This window comes from Nothobranchius furzeri, chromosome 13, assembly GCF_043380555.1.
Source record: "Nothobranchius furzeri strain GRZ-AD chromosome 13, NfurGRZ-RIMD1, whole genome shotgun sequence".
NCBI lineage: Eukaryota > Metazoa > Chordata > Actinopteri > Cyprinodontiformes > Nothobranchiidae > Nothobranchius > Nothobranchius furzeri.
In genome coordinates, this window is record NC_091753.1 from 25616033 (window position 1) to 25643148 (window position 27116).

Sequence of the window (27116 nt, forward strand, 5' to 3'; positions counted from 1 at the left end):
GCTGTGTGTGGGGAAAATATTTGGAATATTGGCAATGTTCTCCTTAGTAGGAGACTTACCCTATTAAGAAGTGTGAGAAGTGCAGTTTCACTGCGAAGCACCCGTATGTGTGACTGGAATAAGGTTCACAAAGTCTCTTTTGGATTTTGGATAATCCTGAATACGTAATATTTGTAGGAGGAGAAATCTAATTTGCTGACATGTGCTCGGAAAACAACATCAAAGATAAAAGTGTGTCTTACTCACTGAGAGTTTCCTCTCCATCTATGATGACAAATCAAAACAGATCTAAATTGAGGCAGTTTTATCACCACAGACTAAAGCAACTGTTTAGAGACAATCCCAAAAGACTGCTGAGTAAAAGAAAATGGAAAAAAAAATTCTCGTGAAACACCAGAGAACACTTCAAAGTAGTCCCAAATGAGCAGACCCATAAATGCTTTGCCCCTTAAGTGTGCTCAGTGCAATCACCTTCTAGTAGCAAGGGGTGGTGAAATGAGGCAGATTGTTTGTGACAATTAGGCCGATGCCAGATACTGTCTGCTAAAGCCTGAGCAATCACTTGTTCCCATCAGCCAACTCTGTTTATCGGTAATTGCAATTTGGAAAGAACTCTGTGGTGATTAGGCCGAGGGAGTGGTCCGACGGGGAGCCTGTCCAGTTTCAAACAGGAGAGCAGTGTTTAGGTCGAGTCTGCACGAAGTCCCTCTGAGAATGGGGGGATTAGGAGAGAGACTGACGAGAGGGAAGTGCATATGGAAGGAAGGAAGGATAGAAAGAAGGAAGAAAGACAAACAGGCTGCAGTAAAAAAAGTCACTGGGTATGAATATTAACTAAGACGTTATTTCTGGTGGTAGACATTTTTATTTACCCCATTTCTGGTCTAAATAAGTCAACGTTTCTCCCCCGATTCTATATAAAAGAGTAAAATAATGAGGATTCAGCATTTCACATTTGAAGTGTTTTAGTGCGATTGCATCAAATTAATCAGCACATTATTTATTTCATATGTTTGCAAAAAAACAAATAATGTAAAAATATTTCAGTTGTGGAATCAGTGAATTCCAGGCCTCATGCCAGATTTAAATAGAGCAATATGATCAGATGAATAAGAATAATTTCCAGATATACATATAAAAATACAGAGCAGAAGGTAGACACAGCAAACTTCCCTTTAAAACAACATAATGTCTGCTTTACCATCCACTTCTATTCAAATTTTGATGTAAGTTAATGTTTTTTATGGCAAATGTTTTAATTTTTTATCAAGATCACAACATGCCCTATAGGTTAAAAAATAATTGTTGTAAGTCGCTTTGGGTAAAAGCGTCTGCTAAGCACATAAACATAAACATAAACATAAGTATGTTAATCTTTGATCCTAAACACCCAAATAAACCACATTTATTACATTTCAATGACAGGAACATGTTTATTTAAGAAACTCGACTGCCATCTAGTGGACACATCTAGTTGTTACATGTGCATTTTTCTCCAAGAAGCCATACATTATGAAACACTGCATAGGTTAGGGTTCGTTACCTTTAGTGTAGGTCGCAGCGTGGTTAAACTTGCCAAGGCATGTATTACTTGTGCCTGTTAGAGGAATATGGTGCAGATCTTTAAATCCAGTGTGTTTGTATTTCTCACTGAGAAATCTATGAGATCAATATCAAGAGAATTGATAAAGTAGCTGTCATTAAGCACCAAGCACAGACTGTTATCAGACAGTAGGATGCGACAGGTTCTCTGTATTCCAGAAGGATAGAGTCGGATGTGACATGCATGCAGGAAAATCCAGCTCAGTCCACTAAACACAATGTGATTTATTTCTAAACAACTTTCAAACATGTATTAAAATGTAATAAATAATGAAAAGTCATTATCTCCTATTAAATTAAAAACAAATCTAGTCTGACATATTATAAGTTATGTTACTTCTGTGGTCAGTTCCAAACATGTTCATGAAGTTCTTTGCACAATGTCCCTTTCAGTTTTAGTACCTCCCAGAAGGAGTCATGTCAGGGCTTTGTCACTTTAAGAAAACAAGCTGGAAATGGCCCCGCCCACCCACCCCCCACTCAGGCTGCTAATAGCTGCGAAGCTCCTATGTCTGGGAGGGACTTTGTGTAGAGCTGTAGCTCCTCCAGCAGCTGCTCTCTCTTGCTCGTGAGGTGGTTCTATTTAAATTTCCCATTTTATGACATTACAAGTGGGTACTTTTGGAAACACTTTGTTTCAGACATGGGATTAATTTGTAGCGTACCCAAAGGTCAAGTTATCATTAAAATGATCAGCAATTTACTTTTTAATTTGCAGACACAAACACCCCATCTGTCTGGCCTCCAACCATCATTTCATTTATACTTTGTCATGTACAATCATTTAGTTACAAAACAGAATCATTTTTATAAAATATATTCTTGACTCTGTCTGAATTAATGTGAAGTGTGCATGTTCCCTGAATCCCGCACATGTCAAATGAAACTTGTTCCACTAGAAAATGTATTAAGAAGCTCGGCGCAGGGAACAATGTGCTGATATGCATTTGAATGCAAGGCTGGCTAGGCTGCGCAGGTAAAGCAAGGCAGGCTTTCACACTGCTGCATGCCATCTTTGTGTTAAAGCAAGGAGCTTTGGAAGGCCATATTCATCATGGAAATGAAACATTAGGAAATAGCTGAGCCAGGCTTTGTGCCAAACTGGAAAACATTTCAGGATGCACACAAACCATTAGCTGTTTCTACATCACTGGATCAACTTTTTGTTTGATTGCTGCCTTGATTTTTGTTTTTTCTTTAACTTGACTCATTCTTCATGCAGGTACTAAATATTTCCCTATTTGCAACTACCAGACTGTATAAATGGATAATGCAGCAGGTGTGGCATTGTTATTATTCACAGAGAATGCATAGTGAGTTGCTAATGCACCAGGCTTACTTGGGTTGATTGTAAATTATCAAAGCCCCCATCTTGGCAGCTCTAAAGGATGTAAAAAGTGAGATTTGCATGATTTTCTTTCTTTCTTTCTTTCTTTCTTTCTTTCTTTCTTTCTTTCTTTCTTTCTTTCTTTCTTTTCTTTCTTTCTTTCTTTCTTTCTTTCTTTCTTTCCTTATTTCTTTCTTTCTTTCTTTCTTTCTTGATAAAAGTTATGAAATTGTTTTACCGTCTCATATTTTAAATAAGTTGCCCTGAAACCCAAAACATCATGCATGCATGCATGTGTTTTCTTTGGGTTCTTTGGTTTCCTCCCTCAAACCAAAAACATGCCTGCCAGATTAATGAGAAACTCTAAATATTTCATTGGCATGAGTGAGTGTGTGAATGATTGTCTCTGTGTGACCCTGTGATGGACTGGTGACCTGTCCAAGGTGTCCTCCTCCACTTGCCTCTTGACTGCTGGAGATAAAGATCGGCTACCCTTGTGAGGATGAATTGGTTTAGATAGTGAATAGATGGGTGGATGGATGAGTCCAGCAGCATCAAGTATCACAGACTATAAAAATAGATGTTATCGTGTCTTTGTTCTTTATTATCAGATTGTTTTAGCATGTTTAAAGAACTGCACAAAGTTTAACATTACTCAGTGTTTAAAATGCACTCAAATGCCACAAAATAGCATAAAAAACGTCTGCCAATAACTGAACATGGTCCTGTTGAACCAGAGAGGACAGCAAGTGAGAAGAAATGGGTCTTGAGCAGAGATTAAGAGTTTAACTTTGAGCAGAGCAGCTCTCAGTGACAGTAGTGGGCTTTCCTTTCTTTTAAGACTCTCTTTTTCATTTAGAATGATAAACCAAGCAGTACCCCTCTGATATTAGAGGACAGCCTTTCATGAATCATTCTGCACTTTAAAAAAAACAAAACCTCACATTTCAAATTTAGTTACAGTCCAAACAGTAAAAACCCTGACAAAACCTTTGAAATGTAATCCAAAAATTTCAACATGTGTGTTTACTGCCTGCTTTATAAGTTGCAACTCTGTTGCTGTGAAGCTCGCACACAAGAATTTCACTCACATGTACTGTACCAGTGTACCTGCACATGTGACGTGACAATAAAAGTGATTTGATTTGATACGCTGTAAAATCCACGGTCAGAACAACAATTGTAAACAAATGAAAACTTTTCGGTCCATTCAAAAGGATGTTTCTCTGAATGCACAATAAAGACTGAGCTAAATGTTTAGTTTCTAATGCAGGTCCAAACTATAAGTGCAAGTTTTTTGTATTCTGCATTTAAAGACTAAATTAAGCAAATGCTATGTGACTCATCTTAATAACTAACACAACATTGTTATCTGTCTTTAATTAGACGTTTGCCATTTAAAGAGCAAGTCACCCCCAAATCACTTTTTTTTTGCTGATAAACTATATGAAGGATTGTCTAATCATGCTGCAGACATGTGTAGTCAATAATTTGGCAGTTCAGTGCATCTTGGTTAAAATTCAAATATTCTGCCTAAAACTTTCAGTGTTGCGCCGTCGTCAGGGAAAAATTCTGCACTGTATTTGAATTTAAATCTGCCACCGCTATTGGCTAAGAGGTATGCTATGATGTCATCTGGTACATTATGATGTCATAATGCCATTGTGAGCCTGTGTGTGTGTGTGTGTGTATTTGTTAGCGGCTCCGCCCTCTCGGTCTGCCAAGCAACAGCATTTGTTGCATTTTTCAAACATGAAGTGGGAGTGAAGTAAGTTTCTTTTAAGGGGTGACTTGCTCTTTAAAAGTCATCTGTTGGCATCCATGTGGCCTTCAGTCTACCAGAACCAAAACACACTATAATAGATCGATCCTCTTGGACTTCTCCACCTCAGAGACTGGATGAGGTTTTTGGTTCTTTTACTGATTATGTTGCTTAATTTGTTCTTTTGTTCCTTAGTTTGTTTGTTTTTTCAAATTCAAATATAGATGACAACAAGTACGAAATAAACAAGTTAAAGATATTAAGCCAATCACATTTTACATACGCATATGAGGAATAAATGAAAACAAAATATTTTTAAATGATAAATAATAAATAACCATACTTGTATAGTGCCTTTCAGAGTCTGAGGACTCCATAGCGCTTTACACTACAGTGTCTCATTCACCCATTCACACACACATTCACACAGTTTATCAAGAATAGACTCACTGTTTATTTTTTCGATTATTAATTTACTTGGTATGACATGAGATGTTATAAAATCATCCATAAATCCAGCATAACTCCACTTGAAAAAAAATGTATTTAAATCAACGTCTGATTTAGCTGTTAAATTATATCACATTTATTCAGTTGTTTCAATCCCAAACTTTTCGCATGTTCCCTTTCCCATCCTATGACCTTTTCCACTCCTAACCCTTCCTCCGCCACCACCTAGCACTCCACCTCCCCTTCCTGTTTGCAGGCTGCTGGGCACAGATAAGGTGTCTTGGCAGGGAGATGGAATGTTGTCCTTCACTTCTCTCTGTGTGGGAATCCAAGAATCTGTGTTCATGCTAAGTGGCTGGAACAATAGGAGCACTAAAGCAGCTGGGATGAAAGAACAAAACAAAACTGAATGAAGGACTTTCAAAGCTTCACCGTCAGATGGAAATGCTGCTTTTTTCTTAAGTAATTGTTTTTGGAGAGGATTTTACTGCACTTTATATTTAAAAAAGTTGAAGCTTTACTTCAGAAGAACATGTTTCTTTGTCATTTTGCTATTGTAAAATAAAGTGATTTGTTTATGTACAGGGGAACGAACACTGTGCCGACAGAAGTTTCCACAATCAGTCAAAACAAAAAGAGAAACAAAGTTAAACCAATGGTATGTGTGCTTTGTTGCATTGTTTAGATTGCCTTGGCCAGTTTATTGGCTGATTGGTTGGTTGGTTTGTATATTGATAGTTGGTTGGTAAGTTGGTACATTGATTGGATGGCTGATTGATGGGATGATTGGCCAGTGGTTTCTTTGGCCAATTTATTGGCTGACTAGATGGCTGGTGTGCATGTTAATTGATTAGTTTGTTGGTTGGTGAGTTGGTGCATTGATTGGATAGCTGATTGGTGGGATGATTGGCCGGTTGTTTCCTTGGTCAATTGATTGGCTGAGTGGTTTGTATGTTGATTGATTAGTTGGTTGGCTGATTCATTGGTTGGTTGGTTGGGCTCAGAAAAGATCTCAATATGCTCACACTGGCTGAACAGCTGATGTGCAACACATTTTTTATGGGATGTTATGAGATCTCCATTTATCCCATGACTTAGGTATTGCTTAAATAGTTAACTCAACTCAGTTTTTGTTAGTGATGTATTTTCTCTTTTTTGGCCTACTTCTTGCTTCTAAGGGACCCTCAGGAGAAAGAATTGAGAAACAAATGTTCACTGAATCATACAAATAAGAGATGCTCAAACTGATCTCAAGAAACAAATCAAGCAATGAACAACACATCTTTACTATGGGTTGAATGAATGCCTGATTAGTTGGGATGATTGACTGTGTGATGTTCTGAGGTAGATGCTTAACCCAAGACATGCAGAATCAGAGACCGAGGCGAGTATAAAGGAAAAAATAAAATATATTTTTTTAACAGGAGAACTAAGGGCACACTGGGGTCCAGCGGATGAGAATCAGGAAGTGGTGTCTACAAGGAAAACAGAGGTGAGTATGGGAGATGTAGTCTTGACGGAATTGTTTGGAGTCAGGACTTACTACGCGGAAGTGAAGCAGGAAAATGGAGTGGGAGTGAGCCGGGGTGATATCCAGAGCGAGATAGCAGTCCAGGAGGTTGAGTGTTTGACGGATTGAGTTTAGGAGGCTGATTCGGAGAGGGAGCGTGAGTGTGGTGGAGAGCGGGTCGGCTGAATGAGAGGTGAAACATGAACGAACCGGATAACTTCTTCCAGAGATCGCAGAGTGTCCAAAGATGCAGCAACCTGAGGTAAGGATCCAAAATTATCCACATTAAGTGGATCATCAGAAATTTTTTTTTAAATAAAAATAAAAAAAACAAGCACAAAACGAATCGAAAGGCAAGTGAAACTCGAAGGGCTAGAGACTACCAGTTAGTAGCGATCATCCGGCATTGCAGCATGATCACCCTCCTCCTTATAAAGCCGGCCCGCTGATGAGGATCAGCTGTTCCTCCCTCTCCTGCAATCAGAAACTCAGAGATTGTGAAAGGTGTGAAGAGTACTCACCCCGGCTCATGACAGACTGGCTGTTTTCTTGGTCAATTGATTGGCTGTTTGGTCCATTGGTTAGTTGGTTGTTGCATTGCTTGGATGGCTGATTAGTGGGATTATTGGCTGGTTGTTTTCCTGGCCAACTGATTGGCTGGTTTGTTGGCTGCCTGATTGGCTCACTAGCTTGCTCTTGTTGGTTGTTTGATTAATGAAATGAAAAATCCCAAATACCCTTGAATAAAAATAATGTTTACAACATTTTGCCAAAGTGAGACAAAATGATTTACCATTACAATCGATTTGTATTTGAAATGTTTATACACACAATTTTTATGCAACACTTTCATCAAGTTATTCTATTAAATTAAAGCTGGTATTGTCACAAAAACATACTTTCGTGTTTTTAACTACTTTGACTTTGTGTTTGTTTCAGTACATGTCGTTTCGTGTTGGAACTGAGGTATTTTTTCTTGTATTGCTCCAATCAGGTTGAGGTCAAACAAACAGGAAAAGAAGCAGAAGATGTGAGTGCTCCTTTCCTTGAGCCGTACCAAAGAGGCAGTAAATCACAATCCACGAGCAGGAACAGAATTCACCACACCTATCAAAACCCATTTAAGATCAGAGGCCAGAGGTCCAACCGTTTACTATCTCCTCGTTTTTTCTCTAATCCTTTCTCTCGGGGTGGAACAACTGACAAATGAAGGGCAAATATACATGGTTAATCATTTCCATCTTTCCAAACAGCAAATTATTATATTTGAAATTAAGAAAGCATTTCCTGAAGTCTTCATTTTTATTTATTTATTTTTTTTAGGCCTGCGTCTCTCGATTTCAGCAAAACATGAACAGACCCACATTGGCAGGGAGACCCTTCCACAGCTCCTGCTTTTATAGCTCAGTTCTTCCTTGTGCAATGTGACCTACAGAACAACTCAAGGCAAGTTTGCTAAATGTCTTTTCTGAACAGTAAAGCAAAAATTGTAGATAACTCATGAAGGTGCCTCTGGCCAGAGCCACCTTTAGAGGAAATTGCTGTGATTTAGACTCAGCATCTTTTGGCATCTGCCCACTTCTATTTTTCACTCCTATGGTTGGAGTGTTTGTTTGACTCATCCAAATGCTGTCTCATAAAATGTGTTTCTTAACCACACCGAGCAAATAAAGTAACGTGATAAGCAGTTAAAAGCCAGAAGACTGAAATGAAGAGTTGTTGTTTGTATTTCATTGCTTTGTGCTGCTTTCATAAACAATCAAACACTGTTGAATGGAAACACATTCTATTTGAAATTGTGCATTTTATCTCTTGTTTATTGGTTTTATTTACAATGCATTGTCTCCATTTTCTTTACACGGCTGAAATGATGATTCCCCATTATAGAGAAGAGTCTCAGTGTGAGACGATTGATGGCCACGTCCCTATTGAGATCATGCAACATCAGTGTATTTCCTCGCTGGCTATGAGCTATTTTCTAATTTCCCTGTGGTGCAAATCTTATCATTTTTACCATTTGAAGTCACCAAAAACAGCAACGTCTAACAGTGCTGTTTCACCCCAAAACACCATATCCTTTTAAAGTCATAGCTGCATGTTGAGTCTCTGCTTTCTGCCGGCAACACATGGAATCTAAGTAATGGTAAATCACTGAAAAGGATGATTAGACAAAATGATGTCTTGGGCTACCAGAGAGAAACATGAAGACAAGTGTGTTCCACAGGAAGAAGGAAACTGTGTTGCTAACATTTTTATTAGGATTGGGCTGGTGTCAAAACAGTAAAAATGCATTAATTTACTGAGGTAGAGTGGCCACTTTTCTTCCATTGTTTGAAGTGAGTAATGGGACGTAGACTCCTGCCTCTTAGCAGAAGTCACAGTTTTACCTTCATTGCTGTTCGTCACACATCATTGATCACAAAATCTAAACAAATTTGATGCAAAGTGTTGCAAGTGTTTTAAAGAGGACATGCTATACAAAAGTCACCTTTTGCGTTATTTTGTGCTGCCATGTGGGTCTCTACTGCTTCTATAAACACTCCAAATGTGAACAAAAATCCCTTCATCCATTTTATGTCAGTGTTTGGCTTTAGGAATCATCAGCCTAAAATTAGTTGTTTCAAAAGGACCCAGCAGCACCTCTACTACGAGCCCCTCCCAGGTACAGGAGCTGCTCAGCTTATAGCAGCTTGAGTGGGGGATGGGTGAGGGTGGACAGCTTCAACTTGTTTCCTTAAAGTGACAGGGCCCTGAGACGTCTCATTCTGGAAAGTCCTTAAAATGTCAAGAGCAAATCTACTGAGATGGTTTTATGGGAGGGATTTAGTGCAAAGAAATAAAAGTAGGTTGATATCAACTATGGAACTATTAGAACTTAGGGAAAAAGGTCATAAAATTACTTCATTATGATAAATTTATATTTATAATCAGCAACATAACCAAAACAGGATGTTTGGTCTGCCTCAGTGTTGGGCACCAGCTTGTGATGAGTCTCAGCTTTTTGTTGTTCCTTCAGCATTTTTTTTAATCTTCTGGTGGCGCAACAAAGACCAAAGTGGTTTATGATTTGTTGTCGACCAGCATGCATTGGGCACCCCTGAAAAGCATTGAGTACAACATTTTCAACAAGTAAACAACTCTGTTTGTGTACTGACGTTCTTCCATTAGCTCTGATTGTATCACATCACCAAAAGTTAGATGTTTGAAAACAAAAATGCACCATTCCTGATGCCCTGGAAACACATCTTGTCAGGGATAACTAGATTTGAAGACCTTAACTTTAGTATTTTTGGCATTTTGTTTCATTTTAAGTTCAGTACATATATTTGTTATGTTGCCCCTTTTTCACTGTGTCGGTTTGTGGCTTGTTTTATTTCATTAACCGCACAGGCCACCATAGTTTTAAAGCAATAATCAACCAAGATAATTCCAAATTAGAACATTAGAAAAAGAAAACAAAATTCAACATTCACCAAATGTCACTCATAACAAGAAAAAGCCTCTATCATGGTGGCTTTGATTAACCTCATTCTGTCAGCTGACATTTATCCTAAAAACTACTGTTACAGGAAAATCAGTAAAGTCATAATAAATATTCCCATGAGCCCTTGTGTCCCTATTAAAACAATGGTTCCTGTAGCATATTGCCGCTGTAGCTGGAAAATGATCAAACAAGTAAACATTTGGTTTTACATGTGTTTTTAATTGATCCTCCCACTGGATGAGTCTGTAAAATTTCTAGCTGCTTAGCTTCTTTCAATTTATGTTTTCAGTTTAGAAAACTTTGTTGACTGTAAGTTGATTTTTGCTTCTTGAAAAAAAAAACTGTATATAACCAGGAGTTTGAACTGAGGTTCTGCTAACATTTGGACGTGTATTTCAATGTATAAGCAGTATAATCAGTGCTTGTTTTGCACCTCTACACCATTTCATGGAGTCAGCAATAGAACATTACATGTAATTAGTTACAGTCTACACATGTTTTAAATAAATATCTGACTTTTACAACAATACTTTTGCCAAATGATAGCACAGAAGGTATTTTTATGGCGGTGTAAATTAATTCAAGTAAGATAAAATAATTTTAAAGACCATCAACCAGCTCAACTCTGCCACCTGCAGACGTAAATCTGTTACAGTGTCCTTTAAATTTGAACTCTGGAGAAAACCTTTGTTTTTACAGTGAAGCCTTATGGTGATTAAAGTGGATATCTCTGAAGGTAATCCTTCCACATATGTGTTCATGTGAGAAAGGGAGGATAATTAATGAGTTTAACACTTGTCATGATAAACTAGTGCTTGGAGTATCTCATCATCCTCTTTTGGCAAGAAGCACGTGTAGGTTTGGCTGAAGAAGAGGCAAAAATATAATGTTTACCAACTCGATAACTAATAATGTTAAAACACCAGGATATCAGTTTTGGGCTCAATTGTGTTTAAATATTTTTGTCAATAATGGAGCAGAAAATGCTGGAATATAAGTGTTGTAATTAATAAATGTAAATGTTACTACTTTATAAGACATGCTGGAATGAAACCTGACAAACAGCGGTGTGTGATGCGTTTTCAGGGCTAAAAATGCCAGTCTGACTGAGTTTGCTTAAGATGTAGCGTTTTCGGCTAGTTTATTTTTACTATGTGGTGATTGGATAGTTATATGGAACAGAGAAGACTCAACATGAGAGTAAAGAAAACATTGCTAGATGGTTTTCAGTGTAGCAGATCACACAGAAGCTTTGAGAGTGTTTCAGGTCTCTCCAACTCCTCATATTGAGCAATGAAAGCAGAGCAACGATGTGAGAGCCAGCGGAGGCTCTAGGACTTCACACTTTGGGTCCTGGTTTTATACCCAGCCAACAGCACTTCCCAGCCTAACTGCGTTTCTGCCTTCCAGCCGTTCATTTCCATGGCAGATCCAGCCTACTCCACTGCTCAGAGCTGTGCTTAGATCCCAGTTCTTTTTTGGTTGTTTCTTTTCCCCCGATTTCTGATGTTCCTCCACTTCAGCAATGTTAACACATTTCATATATCCAGGAGGAGAAATAAATTATCACAGGTCTACTCTCATCCATTGTATATCAACTACCTCTCCTTGTCTCGCTTTTGCTCTGCTCCAATTATTCCTCCCTGCAGCCAGGATTTCCCTTCCTTTGGTCATAATAGTTAGACTGTGAAATCACCCAGGCTTCACACTCCACCCCTCATCCCCATGCCTCCCACTAATCACCCTTTTCCTTCTCTGATCCCCAAAACTTTTTCTAACTTATTCTGGCCAGACGTGTATATTTATGGCTTCAGAGTTAGGGTGTCAGGAACCAATGATGTCTGCTCTCAATGGTTAAAGCCTAACAATCCCATACTTAAATGATGGGGCTACTGGAAGACCAATCTGACATACATTAACACCTCCAGCCACATCCTTCAAAAACACACATCATGACCTCCCTTTGCTGACACCTGCAGCATCCGCTGGCTAGTTTACATCTCCTGTTAGGCCCTCAGCAAGTGGACAAACTTTAAAAATGTCTGGGATTAAGGAAATAAATAAATAAATAAAACAATGCTAGCAGCAAAAGTGCCCTTTATTACTTATTTATCTCCATTGGAGAAAGAAATAAGTAATGCAGCCAGCCAACGTTATGCCTCATGCCTGCAAGCAGGATGCTTTATTTAGGTTTCTGAAATCACATGAAATAAAACAAACTGTGCAGAACATCTTGTAAAGTTGATGGTAATCTATTGTTTAATTAATGTCCAGTTTCCTTTTTAAATAATGGGAGAAAAGATTAAATCATTTTTTATATCAAAGGCACATTGTGCAGGTTCAGCCTCCTCTAAGATGTAAGGAATGTTTGTTTCTCAGTATCTGGAAATTCTTCAATGAACGTGATCAAGTATTCTTTTCAATTCAATTCAAAAATACTTTATTAATCCCAGAGGGAAATTGATTTTGTGACTTAATAAGTATTTATGAGGAAAGCTACTGCCCTCTTGTGTTTTAGGCTATTGAGTGTCAACGATACAGCTAAGAGGATTTTTTTAGTGTGTGCTTGTGGTTGTCATGCAAGGATGCAGTGCTGTAAAAAAGACTTGGCCCTATTCCAGACTTTTTGTGGTTTGGGTTTTTGGTCACAGTTAAATATTTTTATTGCCAAAAAATGGCATCAGACAAAAATAACCTGATATACTCAAAATGCAGTTTAAAAATTATTGTATCTAATGAGAGACTTTTGGTCCAGTATGGAAAAAGTAAATCATGATTTATGTTTGGATAAAGGTGAGTTTTACTAATTTATTCAATACATTTGCAGTGGCCTGTAGTAGAAAATATTACCATGTAAGTTGTACTCTGGGGAACGTAAGCTCTGGTGCTCCAGGTTCAGGAGCAGGAAGTGAACTAGATCAGATTTGAGCTCAAGACAGCAGAACACCAGGGGTGTTTCACAATGACAAGGAACCTCGCCTTGATGTCTTGGTCCTGCCCCAGTTGCCTAGGAGATATGTCATTGGGGGCCGCCAAGACGTGTTCCAATGTTCATATTCTACCGAGGCGTGTGTTCTCCGTTTGTTAGCCGTTTAGCTAGCTGAACAAGGAGACATGGGAGGTGTCTTGTAGCCTAGCCTTGGTCAAAAATTACCCAGAATACACCGCAGTATTTTCAAAAGGACAGTGGATCAGAGGCCAGCAGCTACTTCGGGGGCACATTTTAAAGTTTAAAAGTAAGTCAACTAATTTAAAATGTTTTTTAGATCCAAATAAGTTATCTATGGTTGGTTAGTTGCTTAGTAGTTTTAACTTAGGTGGCTAGCAGGTAGTAACTCGCTTACATATTTAATTTAACAAATATACACACAATTTAAAAAGTAAAAGTCATGTTATATATTTATATTGAAACTAATACGTCTTGGCGGCTCCTGATGACGTATTTCCTAGGCAACCGGGGCGGGACCAAGACATCAAGGCAAGGTTTCTTGGCATTGAGAAACACCCCTGGTGCTAATTGTCTCCCACTTAGGACTTGAGACTTTGATATTGAGTAGCAATAAGAGCTATAAGAGATAATATGTGACTTTTTGAGAGTTTGAGCTCTCTTTAGAGTAATTAGTATTTTCTGTGTGCAAAATTTTAAGAATCTGAGCTCTTTTGAGTTAATTACTGCTATTACTGGGGCAAAGACCCATTTTTGTTCAATCATTGCTTTGGTCACTAGAATAAGCCACAAAAAATAAAATGAAATAAAACCTTTGTTAACTTATAATTTGTGTCACGCGTCATCCATGATACCCCAGGCCCCCTAGACACCTGGGATGTAACACCTCCCACAAACAAACTCCACCAAATAAAGCTTCAACATATTGGTCATACATGGAAGAAAATAATACAAATGTGGAAGTCAATGTTCCTGATGCATACATAAGGTAAACAAAGGATGAATACATAATAAACACTTTGAAAGAATAAAAGAAACATGGTCAGTGAGCTGATGAAAGCAGAAAACAGCATCACAGAAAGGCTGAGTGTTTCAGAAGTAAAGATGGCTAAGATCATGGGATTTCATCACAGACACCGTACGTTATCATCGACCTTATTTGAGGGGAAAAAGTGAAATCTTTTAGAGAAGGAGAGATGTTCTGAGCACAGCCTGGGGCAGGACTCATCACCCTGGTAACCGCACAGGCCAGTCAGACAAACATCACTGAGCACAAGCTGTCTTTTTTTTTTTTTTTTTTTTTTTTTTACAGGCTGCAGGAGGACATGCTCCCAAGTAATTTTAACACATTACATGACACGATGATGATGATGACGATGCAGTGACAACAATGTGTGCTCAGCTCAAGATTTCCAGTAAGAACATGGCCAGTCTCATTGAAAGAATCTGAAAAAGTTGCGTACATGAAACAGGGATGAAAATTGTTGAATTATAAATGGATCAACTGACAAATTATGAGATGCAGTGATGCCAGAGAGACCACCAATCACAGGGATCCATCTAAACAATAAATAAATAAAGGGGAAGAGAAAACAATAGAAATTCTAGAAGCCTCACTGCACTTTCTGTTGGAAACTGTCCTGAGGTCATCTGACTACACAGCTCACAGCCTGCATCCAAGATATGAGATATAGCATGAATCACCTGCACAGCTGAAGGCATTAGTGATACCAAATGGTAAACACAGGCTTTGGAGCAACATGTGTGATCATCCAGGTGTCCCTCATCCCTGCTTATTTATTTGGGGCAAAGCCAAATCACTTTCCATGCGTATTTTAAAATCAAAGCCTGAAGGTACAGAAATCTGGGTCATAAACATACCTGCAAAATTGAATTGAATTATTTTGGCCACTTTAAAATGTCAGACAGGAAGCCAGTTCATCACAGAGACACATAGAGACAAACAAGTAACAAACTACTTGTGTACAATTTAGTGTCCAAATATCCTGACAAATGCAAATTTTTGGTCTGTGGGAAGACTCCACCGGCGATTCCCAACAAACACCTGGAGAGAACATGCTAATATTGTTTAGTCAGATCGCAGGTAGGATTCAAACCAGCGACCTTCTCGCCATGAGTGTTACCAACCAACCAACCATTGTCTGAACCCGCTTGTATGTGTAGGGTCGCAGGGGGGCTGGTGCCTATCTCCAGTAGTCAACTGGCAATCAAGTGGGTTACACCCTGGACAGAGAGCCAGTCCATCGCAGGGCAACACACACACACACACACACACACACACACACCTAAGGACAATTTAGACGGATCAATCAACCCCTGACAGTCATGTTTTTGGACTGTGGGAGGAAGCTGGAGTACCCGGAGAGAACCCACACATGCACAGGGAGAACATGCAAACTCCATGCAGAAAGATCCCAGGCCGGGAAGCGAACCCAGGACCTTTTCGCTGCAAGGAAACAGCTCTAACCACTGCGCCACTGTGAAGCCCGTGTTACCACCCACAAAGCCCAAACATTATTATATTTTGAAAAGCATATTTAGCAGCATCCCAGTGTTGCTGTTGGTTTAGCAGCAAAGTGAAGTTACTTCAGGTTTTCTTCAACCAGAGTGTGACTGGTCACCTGTGACCTCATGAATGCACAGTTTATTTACACTCTGGAAGCAAAGGGTGAACATCTCCGACTCAGACTGCAAATAGAAAAGAACTGTTATTTTAGATGTGCTGCACTGGGCTGCCTGTGGGTGCTTTGGGGCAGGCCTATCAGCAACACTCTGTTATTTTATAAGAGATATATGAGCCATCATGTCTGAGTCTTCAACAATGTCAGAAAAAAAGTTTCTAGATTTGTTGCAAGTTGCTTTTTTATGAGTTGCTAGAGACATCTACGTAATGCAACCATACGAGGAAAAAAAAATCCAGAAAAAAACAAGGACTCCCTGTGCTGGCCCCAAATCTGGATAGATGCAGAAGATAGCACAAACTCACAACAAGGGTCATCTCAAGGCACTTTACAAAGTGAACACTCCAATTGAGTTCAGTTAATGATGCCAGTTAGCTTGTTTGTATCGAGTCACTGACTTGTGTCAGTGACTTTACAGCATTCCCCATCCTAAGCAAGCATACAGGTACAGCGACGGTGGAAAGGTAAACTCCCCTTGAACAGGAAGAAACCTCCAACAGAACCTGGTTCAGTGTGAGCAGCCATTGACAGTAACAGTGATTACAGAGGGGGAGGATGCTGAGGATGGAGCCACCAGGCAGGACGCTGAGAGCAGCTGTATGGATGTGATGCAAGACGGCATGAAGTTAGATGGTGTGATGGCAGAGAACACAGAGGACTAAATGGCTGTGGCAACTCAATCAACAAAATGTCTTGTTTATGTTTGATCCCTTGCTTTATTTGCATCTAAAATCTGTGACAGTTGACAATACATCATTCCCACATGAGCTGCTGTTAGTATGCTGTTACACGGCAAAAACACATACCTCTAAAAAAATTGAAATTGTTTAATAATAACTCCTTTTTAATTTCTTTCTTGTCAATCTTCATTTGACATTTGATGCATTTAGGCAGAGTAGGATGAGCGAGGAGCTAACTCACTTCACTTCAGCTTCTTATTTAGAATTTGTCTTTTTCTTTTGGTTTTTGATAAAGACTTCTCTTTGAGACTTTCTTCTGTAAAAGTCTCTGGTTTTCTTACGCAGAAGTGAAACCAACTCCATTTAACAAGGAAGGCTCAATGAATCCTCTAGGGGCCCCGAGTATAAGCAAAACATTGCAAGAGCCAGCAAGGAATACCAACTCATTTAAGAACAAAGGAGATGGAAATCAATGGTGGGATATGCAGATTTTTTTGACAGCTCGACACGCAAATAATCTTTAGAGACTTTGCCTTCTGTTGCCTTTGCCAGGTTAAAATAACAACCAGGCAGGAAAGAAAAAAACATACAGTTTTATTTTTGTATTTATTTAAAACACCGTATGTGGCTAAGAAAAGGGCAGAGCCTTACACCTACTTAGATTTGTGTGAAGGTGTTCCAAAACAATCAATAAGGAAAGCACTGGACTGCAAGCAAGGCTGGAGCGCCTAAGGCATGGTCCTATCTTTAAGTGCACACTACCAACCTCAGAAAATCATTTAAAGCTAAACGCTGCATTATTTAAAAGCTGCAGTCTATGTTTCATGCACAGTTGTATCTGTCAGTTTGACGACATTTGAGGAGCTTGAGGAAAGTCTCCATCTTGTGGGCGTCTTTCTTGAAGCAGCTGATTAAGACATAGTCCTTCATCACAGACTCCAACACTTCTGGCTGAACATCATTCTGTGGCACACTTTGATCGTTGTAAGCAGTGGCCAGCGTCCCGTCGTCCAACATCTGAGCAACGACAGGAAAGACATTAAATATTAACATCCTCACTTGGCCTGGGTTTGGGTAAAAGACAGATTGTGCAGTTCCAACGAGGACCGCACGACATGAATCAGAGGCTGAAGTTAACTATTTACATACTAAAGTCAGTAAAATGCAAAAGTGCAGTAATGCATGTAGACTATTGACAACCAGTATGATTAATGTAAGGTTCTACATGAAGATAGTCTTTATTCTTCATGTCATGGATTTAACAAGGTGTGGATATGTTCCTCAGCGGTTGTGCTCCAAATTGACAGGACATCATCACACAGACATGATTTGAATCTCCCGTATCCATCACACCCCAAAGGGTCTGGATTGGAGTGATCTGGTGATTCTGAATGCTTTTTCATTGCTGTAGTCCAACTGCTCTTTGATGTTTCCATTTCAGTGACAGTTGTCTGCTTACCTTGTTGTGAGAAATGCACATAATTGCTGTGTTTTTCCAAATTTGCTAAAATTGGATCTTATTGTTCTGCCTTTTGTAAGAGAAAATGTGGGCGCAAATCAGGGTAAAACTGCCGCCACGGTGTGTCTTAAGAAAGCACCGTGCAGGCATGGCGATGCGAGGATATTTGTGCCATCAAGCTCGGTAACAATATTACCACAATGACGGTCTTCTAAACAAATATCACACCTGTGCGTAACATATGGTGATGTCATGATCACGTGTTGAATTACTGCCGAACCCCGGTCGGCAGCAATAATGAAGCCGTTCATGGGGACTGTGAAGGACAGACAAACTTGTGAGGCTTGTGAAAAATAAATAAATAAATAATAAACTGAAGGAGCACGGCTCAAGTCGACCCAAAAAAAAAAAAACAGGTTACATCCAAGGTAAAATGATGTTTGTGATGACGGGTCAACTCCATGGAGACTGCCCCATACCACCTTTATACCACCATTGTGTAATCTTTAGTCCGAAAACAGGATCGTGCCACATTACTGCCACAGGCTTAGTAGTGCTTACAGTATGAACAATCAACGGCTCCTTGATGCTGCCTCAGTTTTGCAGCAAACTGGTGGCATTGCTTTATGAAAGAGGCTTACGTACCAAGGACTCATGAATATATTAACCAGTTGTCAAAAAAGACAAAGACTAACATAGAAATAAGTGGCCTGAAATCCAGGCCTAGATTGAGGTTGAGCAGTTCTGGTTGGTGCACAGGCACAAGAACTGAAAGTGTCATCTTTGACTGACCTTCTTGATCAGAGCTACCACTCCTTGCTCCAGACTGACAAGCTTCTCAGACACCCACTTAGTCTTGTTGAGCAACGTGTCTGGAGCATGATCGTAATGATCCAGGGTCATCTGTAGGTAAACCAAAGGCTCGATCCAGGACTGGACTAGCATCAAAACTGAATGGAGTAACCATTTGTCCTGCAGGGTACACACACGAGCAAACTGATTAGCAGCTCAGACATGTAGTGACCAAAGTGAATTTCCTGGAAACCAACCACACTGCTAATGACCCAGTAAATAATAGCAGATGAATAAGAACCACAGTAGAACAGCTAAACAACCCTTTTGTTTGCACTCTTTTGACCATGCTGTGCTGGACTGAATTTAAAACCTTCTAATCTAATGAAGGTCGGTACTCATGAGATAAGTATGCATTTTTTATAGTTATTTGCTGTGAAATACAACTGTAGTGCCACAGTGATATTTCATGTTTGGTAAAGGTGTTTCTCTGAAGACACCTTTTTGTTTGGAAGACTTTGTTTAGACCAAACGTATCTAATTACACACTGTGGTGTGGTACTAGATTGTGTTTCCGCAGGTCAGGTAATTACTAAAGCAAGAAGGAAAAGTGGTGAACAAAGAGGAGAAGGTACACATGATCATGTAAATGTACAAACTGAACTGCAATAGTTTACATGAAGCTAATTAGCAATTTTCATGTAGTACATACTGTTACAAAAAGGGCTCACACACACACACACACACACACACACACACACACACACACACACACACACACACACACACACACACACACACACACAATCCTGATAGAGCAAAGAATTGGCATTTCAGCTTTTTCTACACCCTTGTAAATTAAAATAAAATTAATCTAGTAATGTCAGTTTTTTTGTACAAACTGAGTCACTTTCCTGGTCAAACAAACCCATTTTCACATCATTTCAAATTATATTTTCGTGTTTTAAATATTGTTTTGTTATTCCACATTTAAATTGTAATAATTTGATCAAAAACCCTTCAAGTGTGACATTTTATTGCTTGAATGTGATCATTTAAATCAAATATTGCTAAGACATATTGTGCCTGGTCCGAGAGTGATAGTGAGTAAAGACTGGTTATCGCCTCAAAGGTTCCTACTTTACCAAAATAAAATCTAAAAATAAAAATAAAAAGCTTTTTGTTTTTGATTATTGAATAAAACCAAACATCCAGAAGGTTCAACATAAACATTAAAAATTGTTTTCTGTGTCAAGAGGAAAAACGAGATTACACTTTAGTCAAATGTGTACAACTGCATGAAGTACAAGATCTGAAATAGGTTTTCTACGTTGACTAAATTTGAACAATTCAGGGTGTCACAAATCCTGGTAGCCGTAACTCTAAACAGGTAGGAAACAAATCGTAACGCAACATCCTCAAGGATGGGTGGCTATAACATAGAAGACGTTCTTGTTTATTATGTTGGAACTTTATTTACGATCATATTTTTCCACTATGAGGACATGCTTTTCTAATTCAACTAAATATTCTTACTCATGACGATGTTCAAACAATAAACCTTTCCTTTTTCCTCCTTGCTGTGTTGACAGTAATGTGTTTCCATAGTAATCACCACCAAGATGCTTACAGATATTTGTTGGAGTTCACTCTTAGAGCTGGGGATGGGCAGAGTTTTGGTGATGCATGCGTACGCAGCCAGGTTACTCTGGATCCTCAGGGGAAATGGGATGAACATCTCCTCCTGTGGACCAATAACAGAAAGAAAAGGGAAAAACACAGATTAGATTCTTCAAATTGGATTAAAGTTATTTCCTTCACCTGAAGTGTGGCACAACAGAATAATAGCTGATTCCTCTAATGTGATCAGAAAAGACGTTTTCAAACGCAGCAGGAACACGGTGATGAAAGCGTCACCAGAGACACAACAGATATACACATTCTGTTCCCCAGCACATGTTCATCTGTAGACCTCATGCAGCAGAATGCCAGTAACAGCCCCATGCATCATTTTGTTTCAAATAATGGAGGGTGTTCAACAGGCTGAACACACCTATGTTTCCCCTGTTGCAGTGCATCATTATCACATTCGTACAACCCTGCTGTGGGCTCGCTTCTTCAATAAAACATCTCTAGCTCAGAGAGATGGAAGATTACTTTGAAGCGCGGGAGTGAGATGATGATCGCGGTGGAATCATTAGGAAATAACGCAGAGGATCTAACAGAACGACTCGATGCTTCTGGTCCTGCGTAATGTTAAAAATGTGATTCTTTTATAAACGGGGAAGAGTCAGGGTTCAGTTTTGAGGCCATACCTCCTAAGAAAAGTCTCTTCAGCACTGAAAGTAGAAGAAAACACTTGGTTTGATCTCACAACGATTTTCTAAATTATACACCGCGTATGGTTGCACAGCTCTATGTTTCAAAGAGTGGATTTTAGATTTTATAAAAAATGATTTTTCCAGAAGAGCATTTGACGCTCCGTAAACTCAAATAGTGAAGTAGCAAATTAAGAATGACACGTGTCTACAGCACGATTAGACACTCATTTATATAGTTTATCAACACAGAAAGTTGATTTCAGGGGTGACTTAGCTTGCTCTTTAAGTCATTTTACCATCCCTCTAAACATAATTTATATTGAGCCAAAATAATCAACTTGGCATTTAAAGATATTAAAAATATATATTTGAAGTAAATAAAAGTAATACGATTAAACAATCCAATGTTATAGTTTTAAAGTGGTAGTGAAAAAAATTATATTGTTATTATTTCTGGTTCACAACTATGCAGACATTTCAGTTCTTCCCGTTTGTGAAAAATGAGTAAAATAAGTTTCCCTGTCAGGAATAAACAATGAAACGTAACATGACAGAACATGTAAAAATGGTTGCAAGATGACTAACAATCGCCAACAACAAGTCTTTAAGCCTAAAAAAAAAATAAATAAATAAAAATACAAGATAATGCCGAATGGTTCTATCACTCATGATATTTTATTGTCTTTAAATTTAACTACTAAACTATTTTCTACTGCAACAAAGGATGGCAGCAGTATTTGAAAATGTATGTTCTCTGAGGATTTCAAGTGAAATGGCTATGTCTGCTGTAATGCTGCATAAAAAAATGTAGGGGGCAATCTTAAAGGTGCAGTATGTAAGAATAAGAGAGTTTTACAGTGAGAAAATCTCTAAAGAGTCTAATGTTTCAGTCAAGGACTGATGTAACTGCTGTTTACCATCAGTAAGTGTGGGGTTGACGTGTCTCCTGCGAGCTAATACTGACAGTTGTAATTAGTCAACAGCCGACAAAAAGCTCCAGCTGCTTAAAGTGGTTGCAGTCACCACAGGATGTCATTTTTACTTCATTTATACACAATGCACCTTTACTGATATGCTAGCACAACAATAAAGTTGATTTTAAACATGGTTTTTAGTGAAAATGGAGAACGTTTTTACCTAATTGACTCTGCCTGCAACAGAAACTACATTAACGCATCACGAAAATGTAGATTTGGAAAACTGGTACAACTGCTCATTCAATGTTACAACAAATGTTACAATACACATCAGTTTGGGTCAAAACTCCAACTTGACACTTTAGAGGACCTGGAAAGCCACATTTGCCTCTAAATCCATCGGTTGCAAAAAAATAAAATTAAATCAAATAAAAAAACTAGGATCAATGTGACCCCATTTGTACGTTTTGAGGTATAAAGGTATGTTGCTGAGGAGATCATCTTAGCTGTGGTACTTGTTAGTACCCTTGCTGTGTTGCTAATTTATAGATTCATCTTGTACCTCTAAAAGAAGTCCGGTAGCTCTACCAGAACTCAAATAAACCCTTACTTTGGTTCAAAACCACAGTCTATCACAAAGTCTTCTTTATGTAATACGTCGATTGTTGCAGTTGTTTATTTCTTGCCAAAACAAATGTTAATGACATCTGAGACAGCAACCCAGTTTAAACGCTTGTTTCAAAGTTGAAGATTTTTGATTAAAGATACATTTTAGTATGATTTGTTTTCCTATGAACACATGTAGTCTTGTTTCCTACCATTTAGAAACATTTGTAGACAGTATATCGCTCCCTCGTGGTTTAATGTCAACCCTCAGAGCACAAATATATTATACCCAAGTCGTACACTAGGGAGCAAACGTGTACTTATAGAACTGTTAATTTTACCATTATTGGATGGCAGTGCTACTCACAAACAAAGAACAGAGTTCTTCTGAGACACGGTAGATCAGCTCAGCGTGATGGATGATTCGGTCCAGAAGTTTCTCCTGGGAGATGGAGGGGCAGCGGGTGAGGCTGCCATGATCTTCTTTACAGTCTTCTGGGTTACTTATGACAACAAGACAGGGCCAAAGAAGCAACGCCCAGACACCCCACTGCAGGACTGGTGTACGATAGCACAAACAAAGGGACCACAATAATCATTAAAACCTTCTGGTTTTAATAATTGCTCCTATTCAGTCTATTGTGTGATACTTTACCTCTCATGTGCATCCTGTTGATTCTCTTGGAGTTTTCTTTGCTGCTTCTTCATCTTGACGCCCTTATAAAGCCAGAATAGACCATGAATAAAGGTCAAACGTTGTGCGCAGGTTCTTGTAAAAAGATCCGGTCTTCCTTAAAACAACACATTTCTTCGCTAATGCATAAAAAACAAGATGGTGGCCCTGGACCATGGGTGGCCCTAAGATGTTTATGCAGGATACAGATATTTTGTTTTTCCAACTATAATGCATCCAATAATACAGAATTGTTATCAGTTGAGCACATATACATTTTAAATTCATATTTACTTTTCTGTAAAAACTTTTTCAATGATCGGAAAACAGAAAAAGTCTGTGAAGCAAAAGCTCAAAAATGGCAAATAAGTCCCTTTTTTTTAATCTGATGTAGGAATTTATTGTCGGTTTAAAGCTGCTTGGCACGTCATCCAGTAAAGCAGATAATAGAGCTTTTTTGACACTTATATTTCATCCTGCTTTGACAGCCATGCACGTATGACAGCTGCTTTACCCAGAAGCTATAGTTCCCCCAGTTGTAATGACTGTGTTTAACCATCAGAAGGAAGCAAATATGTCCTGCTATCTCCTGCCTACTTCACATAATGCTGCTTTAAGTACAGAGTGCTAACAAATGCTCCATTTAGGGCTTTTCCTCCTATTGCCTGAAGCATCCACTGTGCTGCTTACTTCATTTGCTCCTCAAATTACCTCCATTATGAGTGTAATCAAAATGAAAGATTACTGAGGCTGAGTTCTGCTCTTTATGGTTATAAATCAATCCATGTATTTTGGATGCAAATTACAGAACTTTTTGTTTTTTTCTTGCATACAGGAAATACACAGTTCATCATTGTTTTGCATCAAAGCCATTTAATAATGATGAATAAATGAAAAAAAATGTAATCATCTCCCTCAAAAAGATCTTTTGTTCCCCATTTTAAACCAAATCATGAAGAGTTGGAAGACTTGCAGCACTTGAGCGTACATATTTATTCATTCTGTGAGACATCTTTCTGCAGACAGACAGGATCTGGTGATGGGTGTTCAGTTACTGAACTCAGCGTCACAGAGCTGGTTGATATTCAGCAAACCCAGAGCTTCCATTTCACAGTATGCTAACCTATTTAAGATGGATCTCTGTTCTTCTAGTCGCCTTTCTTTTACTCCTCCAACATTTCCAGCCCCAGATTGTAATATTAATGCAACTCAGAACTCCAGAAGAAAAAAATAACAGTTCACTTCATCCACTACTCAGGTTAAGTCTTCATTAAATATAACAGAATATTACTGTCAAAAATGTTTTAAAGCAGATGAGACAAACTCAAAAGTATTACTTTAATTTAATAATTTTCCGCTTGCGCCAAAGTTCATTTTTATACTGCTTTAAACTATTTTTCTTTTACAATGACCTTATTTTGGGGGTTGTACAGTTTAATGCATCAAGGGTTAGATTTCACTGACCTCTTCTGGAGCACTGGCAGGAAGTGGTTTTATAATAATAATTTGCCTTACAGTAAAAAAAAGGATTTTCTTTTATCAAAATGATTCAGAATGATCTTGAATGGCATTTGGAGAGTAATTGTTGGGACATTTTGTCACAAACTCCTCTTCCTAGCCACCCCCTACGGACCTAACTGGCGGAGTACTACATTACCCAGCATACCCATCACCGGCGTGGGTTGCTGACATCATCACACCGACTCTATTTATGGAAGCGCCGCCACTGAGTTATCACTCAGTCATCGTCCATGCCATACATCGACCCGAGTTCTCAGGCTCACCAGCCCTCAAACCAGGAAAGAGATCTTTCCTCGCTGCCTACCACCAGTAATTCAGCTTCCTTATTTATTCGGAACTGCCGCTCAGCCTCGGCTCTTTCCGAGCGCTGCGTTGCCGTTCCCAGATTAAAGCCGCATGCTCTGTATAACCCAACGCCAGCCACTCCGCGTCTGGGTCACACAGCCACGCTACAAGCAACCTCTGCTAAACATCAGCTCAGCCAATCTCACCTGACACATTTGCCTCGTTTCATATCTGGAAATCTAACCAGGTACATGTTTGTTCTTTAATGGGTTTAAATTACATGATGATACCATTCAAAGCAAAGAAAAAAAATAGGAAGAAAATCTTCATCTCTAATTGGTTAAGATGAAGACACCTCTGGTGCCAGAGCATGAACTGTCTGAACCATGGGTGTCCATTCTTGTGAGACAAGGGACACATCTCTACTCTGTACTATATAATTTTGTTTGAACTGATGTCAGTTAAGATCTGAACAAACGTGACACCTACCTACCATATGTTGCTTGGTTCTTGAGTTCTGACCTTTTTCCTCATTCCTTGGCTGTAACTCCATCACACTAATTAATTCATGCTAGTGTAGAATGTACAATAATTGCATTATAATTATTGCTGTGTTGAAAAAATAGATTCTCCGAGTCTGAATCGATTCTCAGAAAAAATCACAAGAATTGATTTGTAGGTCCAAAGTTTGATTTAACCCTTTAACCATGTCTAGCTCTTGTACAGCTAAAATGGAAAGCAAGTCCAGAGGGGCATTTTGAATCTTGGGTGTCAGTTTCCCCCAGTGAACTTTAACCCACCCACCATCACGTGATTGAGTTCACACATGTGTTAGGTGTGAAGATATTAAAGCAACATGGCGTCAGACACTAGCGGCAAGATTAGCACAATACCCAGAAACTTAAAGCAGCATTTTGAGTTCAGAATGGACAAAATAAAAGGTCAGCTTTATAAACCAAAGCGATTTACAAGGCATGCCAAATGGAGGTGAAATATTGCGGAAATACGACCAATCTCAAGAACCACATCTTGCAACATTGCCAAGATCTTGCAACCAAGCCTTTCACTGGGCCGCAACAGATTAAACTCAAGGAAACACTACATCTACCAGCTAATTCTACATCTTCTCACTAAATAACTGAGACAATAGCAGGTTTCATTTGCAAGGATATGCGTCAGTATGCTGTTGCTGAAAATGAGGGCTTCGAGCAGCCAATGCAGAACCGCATTACGTTGGTGTCTCGCAAGCGTCTTTCAGAAAAAGTCTTCCCACACATACCAGGCGGCAAGAGAAAATGTGAAAAGTAAACTTGAGTCAGCAAACAAAGTGGGTATTACAACAGATACTTGGACGTCTGTGGCTACGGAGACATACAGGAGCCTGACAGCGCAATACATTGATGTGGAATGGAACCTCATCTTGCATGTATTACAGAAAGCATTAGTTCTGAGAGAAGTTAATATTACTTGTATTATTTTAGTAAGACAAACATTGTGGCTTTAAAGATGTTTTTTTCAGCAGGTCTGAAAAAAACATCTTTAAAACCACAATGTTTGTCATTGTAAAATAGTAATCTTATTTCTTCACAGTCAAAATGAACCTATTTAATATATTCTGAGGGAAGGATTGGTCCTTACTGTTCATTTAAACTGCTAATATTGCATTAATTTGCTGTTGAATGTCAATAGTATTAATATACTGCACTACATAGTTTTGTAAGCAAGGTAACAAGGGAAAAAAGGACTCAAATCTATCAGACTGAATAGAGTCATAATAAATTATTTTAAATCTTAAGCTTCGGAATCAAATTGATTTTTAAAATTTCTTTCAATGCACAACTCTAATCCTAATTTTGTGCCATGATTCTTATGACATGTCATTTTGTTATTTTGCAACAGTGACTTCTTTTTCTCTATCATTCTGGAAATCATCATGGTTTGAACCATTTTCAGCAATAGATCTTACTATTTGTAGTTTTTTTTTTTTTTTTTTTTGTACACAAGGTTAAGAAAATCACAAAACAACAGTGGCCATCCAGGCCACAATGGAGCAGTAAACTATGATGTCTTCTCTTTTT

General features: G+C 38.7%; 1 protein-coding gene and 1 long non-coding RNA gene across 2 annotated transcripts; one reads left to right on the forward strand and one right to left on the reverse strand.

The window, feature by feature from the left end:
* The first annotated feature begins 6680 nt into the window (after positions 1-6680).
* Positions 6681-13497, forward strand: LOC129153777 (uncharacterized). The gene is made up of 3 exons (XR_008559736.2): positions 6681-6913; positions 7646-7877; positions 7975-13497. It is a non-coding gene; the product is annotated as an uncharacterized lncRNA (long non-coding RNA).
* Positions 13498-16819: 3322 nt separating this feature from the next.
* smtla (somatolactin alpha) lies at positions 16820-23275 on the reverse strand. The gene is made up of 5 exons (XM_015975802.3): positions 23215-23275; positions 22927-23117; positions 20346-20459; positions 18716-18895; positions 16820-17481 (listed from the first exon to the last, which is right to left on the reverse strand). Exons 1-5 carry the CDS (start codon positions 23225-23227, stop codon positions 17287-17289), a joined length of 693 nt encoding a protein of 230 aa, XP_015831288.1. The 5' UTR covers positions 23228-23275; the 3' UTR covers positions 16820-17286.
* Positions 23276-27116: the final 3841 nt, after the last annotated feature.

Excerpts from the sequence above, each read along its gene's own strand:
- smtla (XM_015975802.3), bottom strand. Across the intron at positions 20,460-22,926 it reads AAGAACTCTGTTCTTTGTTT|GAGGAGATGTTCATCCCATT; the intron begins GTGAGTAGCACT and ends ATTGGTCCACAG. Across the intron at positions 18,896-20,345 it reads GTGAACTCCAACAAATATCT|GACAAATGGTTACTCCATTC; the intron begins GTAAGCATCTTG and ends TGTACCCTGCAG.